Source organism: Ranitomeya variabilis, chromosome 2 (assembly GCF_051348905.1).
Source record: "Ranitomeya variabilis isolate aRanVar5 chromosome 2, aRanVar5.hap1, whole genome shotgun sequence".
Classification (NCBI taxonomy): Eukaryota; Metazoa; Chordata; class Amphibia; order Anura; family Dendrobatidae; genus Ranitomeya; species Ranitomeya variabilis.
The window spans coordinates 697,312,309-697,320,982 of NC_135233.1; the positions used below are offsets into that span (position 1 = coordinate 697,312,309).

General features: G+C 43.6%; 1 protein-coding gene across 2 annotated transcripts in view; it reads right to left on the reverse strand.

Annotated features, from left to right (window-relative positions):
* The window catches only part of TRMT11 (tRNA methyltransferase 11), a 103,628-nt gene that overhangs the window by 93,539 nt on the left and 1,415 nt on the right, over positions 1-8,674 (reverse strand). The window contains exons 2-3 of one of the 2 annotated variants that reach the window (XM_077289434.1): positions 5,740-5,805; positions 2,187-2,260 (exon numbers count right to left, since the gene is read on the reverse strand). In XM_077289434.1, the coding sequence (XP_077145549.1) occupies positions 2,187-2,260; positions 5,740-5,805 (140 nt within the window). Of the gene's footprint in view, positions 1-2,176; positions 2,261-5,739; positions 5,806-8,674 lie in introns of those variants that run through there. The other variant, XM_077289435.1, reaches the window with a different exon arrangement.

An 8,674-nucleotide genomic window follows, 5' to 3' on the forward strand; every position in this document is an offset into this window, starting at 1 on the left:
TGTCCAGGTAAATTCGAGAAGATATGGGGCAGATGGAACTCCTCTTGTCATACTCTATAGTCTGCACTGACTAGACATCTATATAGGGAGATGGGCTCGTGGTTTTTTGGGGACATTGCTCATAGAGCAGGATTTAAATCTATTTTCTTTTGGCGACTTACTGTTACTGTTAGTGGTTAAAGTTGTTAAGTTGTATGATAGGTATTTATCTTATAAGGAACTAATGATTTACCATGCACATCTCATTATCTTTGTAACTTCTGATATGATGTTGTTTTACAATTATTTGTATTTCACGGTATAATTGATGATAATTACAAATGTGTGCATTGTTTGTTTATACTGAACTAATAAACGAATTTAAAAAAAAAAAAAACAGATTCTTTGCACCGACAATTGGCCGACCAACGCTGCAAAACAACCCTCCAACTTTCTTCAGAAGAGCCATATCCACCACATCATGTCAAAACTCCAATCAATCTAGAGACAATTCCCTGATTGGCTCTGGCTTGAATTTCTGGTTAGATTGAAATCGCCAATTACTAGACTGGTCTCTAAATTATATGCAAACCTCCTCAAGAACCCAAACCAATTTAAACCTCTGTATCTCTCTTCTTGGGAGTCGGAGTTAAAGATTACATTATCCCCCCAAGAAACTCAACAGGTACTTGCTAACTCTCACGGGTGTTCCAGATGTATCTTACTACAAGAGAACGCATTCAAGATTCTCTCTAGGTGGTACAGAACCCCGGAGTGACTGTTCCACTTAGGGCTAACGGATTCCCCACTGTGTCGGAGATGCTCCCAATCTATAGGGACTATACTACATATTTTTTGGCTCTGCCCAGGATTATTACAATTCTGGACTGACATAAATAAATCTTTACATAGTATGGGTCTAATGACGCGAGATCTTACTCCCCAAGATGTATTACTTTCTCTTCCCTCCTCTACTTTGAATCCAGGGAAACATGAGTTGCTCCCCATCCTATTGGCAGCTGCTAAACACCTGATTTCTACACATTGGAGGCAACCAGCTCCTCCAATGCTGAAAGAATGGACTTTTAAGGTTCATGACCTGTATCGCTTAGAAGAACTCTCTAGTTGGGAAACACGCTCCCACAAGAAATTTCAAACCTCTTGGATTCCCTGGATTAAATTTTCATCCCCTCCTACCGGGCTTAGATGATCTTCCCTCTGGAACACACCTTTACCTCTGCCGGTATGCTTTGCTTGACTTTTACCTCCACCTCTCCCCCCCAGTCCCTCTGATGCCATGCCGTGGCCGTGCCCATCATCTTGCTGTCTAGCCATTTAGCCCGATTAGTCTTCTATATGAGCCTCATATCCTTTCTCAACCCTCAGAAACAAATAATTGATTACTTGAAGTCCTACCGTCACATCTCCTAGCCTTTATTTTCTATCTCTGGTCATCGCTTAAATTTAAGGCTATTTTCTCTAGACCTGAACAAGTTGTTAATGTTATTATGCTCACTTGTTTTCTTCCAGCTATGCCTGTATTGATAACATTTGTCCTTAAGCACATTTTAAGTCTCTACTGAATTCAGTGCACATTTGAGATCTGTTTGTGAGCATATGTGTTTTGTTACTTGAAAACGTAAATTAAAAAAAAAAGCAAACTTAATGCTCACACTGGTCAAAATACACAGAGGGGCTGAGGGAGGAACAGCACTCACCAAAGTGTTTGGACAACATTGTTCTAGAAAATACAGACACATTTCAGAAATTGTTACTAGTTAACAAAGTAACACAAGAGCACAAAAAATGGCTTTTTTTATGAAGAAAAGGTTATCCCTCTAAATGCAGAAGTGTTAGTGCCTGGGATTTTTACAAACCATTTCTCCATTACATATTCCAGAAAATTTGATTTCTGAGGGTTTCTACTCTGTGGTTTAAAAACTACTACATGTCATGCCAACCACAAGCCATCTGGGTGCATACTTATTTATGGTTCATCATAATTTAATTTATTGTATTGTTATTAAGGAGTGTGGAGAGTAACTTTTATTATTAGGATATTTGTGAGAATTAAAAGGGTTCTCCATAACTGGAAACAATCAGTTTTGCATGTCCATGTATCAACTCATGGGCAAAAAGAATACAATGTCCACAATAGGATGTAACTGAATTGCACAAGACAGAAATAGTTATTTACCAAGCCTTACTTTGCACATACAGTCCGGTGCATTATTTTCCTTGTCAGATCCTCATATGGGATATTAAGAACACAGAAAGGAGACTGGAAACCAAAAAATGAGAAGACAATATTAAAATACAATAGAAAAAAGATTATAGCAAATTAACCACAGTGGGTGAAAAACACCAGACAGGTAACATTCACAAAGTAGCTTCAGGGGGCTCTCAATCTTCCTCTTGGGAAGAAGAGCTGGTTTATTGTGTATGGGACTCCAGATATAGTAGAGCACAGCATTCTGGCCCATAGACAATGAATGGAGCTCTGGAGCACATGCTAGCTGGGCTTTTTGGAGCCTTTCTCAGAATCTGTAAGGGTCCCAGTGATCAGACCCCCAGCCATGAACAAATTATCATTAGTGATGAGCGATCGTGCTCAGATAAGGTGTTATCGGAACATGCTCGTGTGCTAATCGAGTGACTTCTGTATGCTCGAAACATATGTTCAAGTCCCTGTGGCTGTTAGACAGCTGCAACACATGCAGGGATTCCCTAACAAACAGGCAATCCTTGTATATGTTGCAGCTGTTGAACAGCCGCGAGACATGCAGCTGAAGATAGTGGATTAGCACACAAGCATGCTCAGATAAAATCTTATTTGAGCACGTTCGCTCATCACTAGTTATCACCTATTCTGTGAATAAGTGATAACTTGCCAAGTTGTGAAAAATCCTGTAAAGGCTATGAACATTTTTGCATTGATTATTTTTTTGTTCTTTTCATTCTTTTGTCCTTAATGCAAAATTAAGGCATTTTTCTCATAGTCGTCATTAAATATTCTCTAACATTTGGCTGATGTAGTCTATGCTGCTGCTTCTAAAACAGATCTGGCAGTGCAGAGCCGATATCTGCTCTTGCTTCCTCCTTCTCAGTTTTAAGGCCCATTTACACTGGCTGAACTCAGCCCATAGACGAATGTGATCAACTATATACAAGTCGATCGGTCATTGTTTAATGGCTGACACCAATTGAATGGGGACAAAATATCATAAAGCATCATGTCAATAGCACATATTCCCTTGTGCCAGCATAAACAATCCGATCACATTGAGAATGAATGCTTTGCTTGTTTGATGGGTGATGAGCGGCGCGTTTACAAGGGCCAATATCAAAAGACTGACCATTACTTCCAAACAGAAAGACAAGTGTGAACAGGTGCAAGCTAAGAGAGAGACTCTATAAGGAACTAATAAATTAAGGCTGAACTCTGAAATACTATAGTTTGCAAACATTGATTATGTCAAATTGGAATTGCATTACTGCTGTACAAAACTAGTTAAAAACTGAAGGTACGTAGCACATAAATTGGCCAATTCATGTGAGCCTATCAACCAGCAACAAGGCGTACCTCTCTGTTGGGATCCTGACCTAACATGATACCGCTCCTGGGCTTTTTAACTTATTTCCTACAGCAGTAATGCAATTCCAATTTCATATATTCAATGTTTCCATACTATAAAGTTTCAGAGTGCAGCTTTAAATCTGTTCGTTCTATGGGTTGCTCATGTTCACATTTGTCTTTCTGTTTGGAAGTGATGGTCTGTCTTTTGATACTTGCATTACACGCACTTCCCCCATCAGCCTATGGCAGTTTTAAATCGAGACTCATACTATCTACCCATATAATTGTAGGCTTTTAGCCTGGTAGAGGAATCATGTTAGGTTTGGTTCCCAGCAGAAGGGGTCACCTTGTCGCTGGCTGTTGGGCTCACATGAATTGGACAATTTATGCACTAAGTACGTTCATTGTTTAACTAATTTTCTGCAGCAGTAATGCAATTCCAATTTAATATATTCAACGTTTAGCTATCTATAGCGTTTCAGAGGGCAGCTTTGTTAGTTGCAAGGGCCAATAGACATAGAAAGAGACATTAAGATAACAGCAGAAAGGTTGTACGTGGCATAGCAAGCTACTAGAAAGAAAAGGAAAGGACTCTTAGGGTATGTGTCCACGTTCAGGATTGCATCAGGATTTGGTCAGGATTTTCCATCAGTATTTGTAAGCCAAAACCAGGAGTGGGTGATAAATGCAGAAGTGGTGCATATGTTTTTATTATACTTTCCCTCTAATTGTTCCACTCCTGGTTTTGGCTTACAAATACTGATGGAGAATCCTGACCAAATCCTGATGCAATCCTGAACGTGGACACATACCCTTATATGGTGTCCAAATACAAAAGAGATTTTCATGCAGGAAAGGGGGGGGGGGGGGGGGAGAGAAATCGCACACACGTTAGCACAGGGGAAATGAGATCACTACTCTGCTATAGAAAATGGAAGTAGTAAGAGAAATGGAGCTGTGCTCACACATGGAAGCTTCTGCAGGTAGCAGCATCCTGGACACACACAACTATCCATAATACATTACTGGTCTGAGACGCCAGGTCGTAAATACCGAGGGTATGAAAATTAATAAAAAATAAAAGCTGTAACCTGAAACTTGGTGCAATTTTTTATCTTTTTGAATTCACTGATTGATGTTATGTCATAGACCGGTGACAGGGACAAGGGGGCATCCTCTACGTCTGGAGGAAAAAAGGTTTAAGCATAATAACAGACGCGGATTCTTTACTGTAAGAGCAGTGAGACTATGGAACTCTCTGCCGTATGATGATGTAATGAGTAACTCATTGCTTCAATTTAAGAGGGGACAGGATACCTTTCTGGAAAAGTATAATATTACAGGGTATATATATTAGATTCCTTGATAAAGCGTTGATCCAGGGAACTAGTCTGATTGCCGTATGTGGGTTCGGGAAGGAATTTTTTTCCCCATGATGGAGCTTACTCTTACCACATGGGTTTTTTTTGCCTTCCCCTGGATCAACATGTTAGGGCATGCTAGGCTATGGGTTGAACTAGATGGACTTAAAGTCTTCCTTCAACCTTAATAACTATGTAACTATGTAACTATGTTGGCATGAAGAATCAGATCAATAAAAAAAAACAATACTAGGTCTATGTCAATTATATGGTGCCCAGTCCGTGGAGGAGAGTCTCCTCTCCTCCACACTGGGTACCAACCGCACATGATCCGCTTACTTCCCGCATGGTGGGCACAGCCCCGTGCGGGAAGTAAGCAGATCAATGCATTCCCAGGTGTGCGGAATCCCCGCAATTCCGCAAATTTAATGAACATGTTGCTTTTTTTTCCGCGATGTGATTTTTTCGTGGAAAAAAATGCAACATTTGCACAAGAAATGCGGAATACACTTAAAATAATGGGAGGCATATGTAAGAGTTTTTTACGCGCTTTTATAGCGAAAAAACGCGAAAAAACCGCGAAAAATACTGAACGTGTGCACATGGCCTGAGAATCGCCTTTCCTCCCGCGACTCTATATTAACAAGCCTGGCACGACGGCATCACTGCAGCATTACACATGTGATACTGTGCCAGGCCAGCTAATCACAATCATAAGAATACCCCTGTAAACACAAGTAGTAAAGCAAAAAGGGAATTATCTCTTAACCATATGAGTACATCAATCAGCGCAGACAGCTATACGGATACACAGCTACCAACCGTTTCATGGTCTTCTTGGATATTATTGATATTTCCGCCATAAAGTGAAAGAAGAGACCGAATTTCCTGCAAGGTACAAAATGAAAAACAATATTATTAATAAATCAATAAGTGTGTGCGTAGTTATTAAAATTTTTAGATTTTTCTTCTAGTTTTTGCATATTTTTTAAAAATCATAAACTTCTTACTTTTCATTTAGTACCACTAGGGTATTTAAACCTGCGATTGGCTGCAGGCGTGATGGTGTATTTCTGTCTAAAGCATGTACCCCATTGGCCAGAAAAACTACCAAATATTAGAATTTGTAATTCTGCTCCATAAGTCAAGAAAATAATAATCTTTATTTTTATATAGCCCTAACATATTCCGCAGCGCTTTACAGTTTTGCACACATTATCATCGCTGTCCCCGTTGGGGCTCACAATCTAGGTTCCCTATCAGTATGTCTTTGGAATGTGGGAGGAAACCGGAGAACCCGGAGGAAACCCACGCAAACACGCAGAGAACATACAAACTCTTTGCAGATGTTGTCCTTCGCGGGGTTTGAACCCAGGACTCCAGCGCTGAAAGGCTGCAGTGCTAACCACTGCGCCACCGTGCTGCCCATAAAATCCAAAGATTCAACAACTGGACCCTGACAATCTAATAACCAGTGGTTAGATTAAAGCATTTTAGAGTAAAACAACCTTTTGCCAGCACACAGGCCAGACATGGTACAGCACAAGGCTATACTACTACCGCCACACAGGCCAGACATGATACGGCACAAGGCTATACTACTACCGCCACACAGGCCAGGCATGGCACAGCACAAGGCTATACTACTACCGCCACACAGGCCAGGCATGGTACGGCACAAGGCTATACTACTACCACCACCACACAGGGCAGAGATGGCACGGCACAAGGCTATACTACTACCGCCACACAGGGCAGGCATGGTACGGCACAAGGCTATACTACTACCACCACCACACAGGGCAGACATGGTACGGCACAAGGCTATACTACTACCACCACCACACAGGGCAGACATGGCACGGCACAAGGCTATACTACTACCACCACCACACAGGGCAGGCATGGTACGGCACAAGGCTATACTACTACCACCACCACACAGGGCAGACATGGTACGGCACAAGGCTATACTACTACCACCACCACACAGGGCAGACATGGCACGGCACAAGGCTATACTACTACCACCACCACACAGGGCAGGCATGGTACGGCACAAGGCTATACTACTACCACCACCACACAGGGCAGACATGGTACGGCACAAGGCTATACTACTACCACCACCACACAGGGCAGACATGGCACGGCACAAGGCTATACTACTACCACCACACAGGGCAGGCATGGTACGGCACAAGGCTATACTACTACCACCACCACACAGGGCAGACATGGCACGGCACAAGGCTATACTACTACCGCCACACAGGGCAGGCATAGTACGGCACAAGGCTATACTACTACTGCCACACAGGGCAGGCATTATACGGCACAAGGCTATACTACTACCGCCACACAGGGTAGGCATGGTACGACACAAGGCTATACTACTACCGCCACACAGGGCAGGCATAGTACGGCACAAGGCTATACTACTACCGCCACACAGGGCAGGCATTATATGGCACAAGGCTATACTACTACCGCCACACAGGGCAGACATGGCACGGCACAAGGCTATACTACTACCGCCACACAGGGCAGGCATGGTACGGCACAAGGCTATAATACTACCGCTACACAGGGCAGGCATGGTACGGCACAAGGCTATAATACTACCGCTACACAGGGCAGGCATGGTACGGCACAAGGCTATGCTACCGCCACACAGGCCAGGCGTGGTACATCACAAGGCTATACTACCGCCACACAGGGCAGGCATAGTACGGCACAAGGCTATACTACTACCGCCACACAGGGCAGGCATTATATGGCACAAGGCTATACTACTACCGCCACACAGGGCAGACATGGCACGGCACAAGGCTATACTACTACCGCCACACAGGGCAGGCATGGTACGGCACAAGGCTATACTACTACCACCACCACACAGGGCAGACATGGCACGGCACAAGGCTATACTACTACCGCCACACAGGGCAGGCATAGTACGGCACAAGGCTATACTACTACCGCAACACAGGGCAGGCATTATACGGCAACAAGGCTATACTACTACCGCCACACAGGGCAGGCATGGTACGGCACAAGGCTATACTACTACCGCAACACAGGGCAGGCATTATACGGCACAAGGCTATACTACTACCGCCACACAGGCCAGGCATGGTACGGCACAAGGCTATACTACTACCGCCACACAGGCCAGGCATGGCACGGCACAAGGCTATACTACTACCTCCACACAGGCCAGGCATGGTACGGCAAAAGGCTATACTACAACCGCCATACAGGGCAGACATGGTACGGCACAAGGCTATAATACTACCGCTACACAGGGCAGGCATGGTACGGCACAAGGCTATGCTACCGCCACACAGGCCAGGCGTGGTACATCACAAGGCTATACTACCGCCACACAGGCCAGGCATGGTACAGTACAAGGCTATACTACCGCCACACAGGTCAGACATAGTACGGCACAGGTCTACAAGTCTACTACAATGAAGAGCAGCCCTCCTCATTGAAGTCTATGGGAGCTGCTAAAAAAGCCAATCGCTACTTATAGAACAGGTTTATGTGGAGGGTTCATTAATATTCTAATATATTGGAGTTTAATTCCATACTATATAAGATCTCTTCTTCCTGTCAGAGACATTCTTACATTCAGAGGCTGGAAACCCAACAGAGAACTACTTGCTTGTACAGCAGAGAGAGAAATACAAGTGGCCCCGTCTATTCAGTCCCGTGTGAACCAAGATTGCAGCAGGGAAGTCTCTCCTGCCCC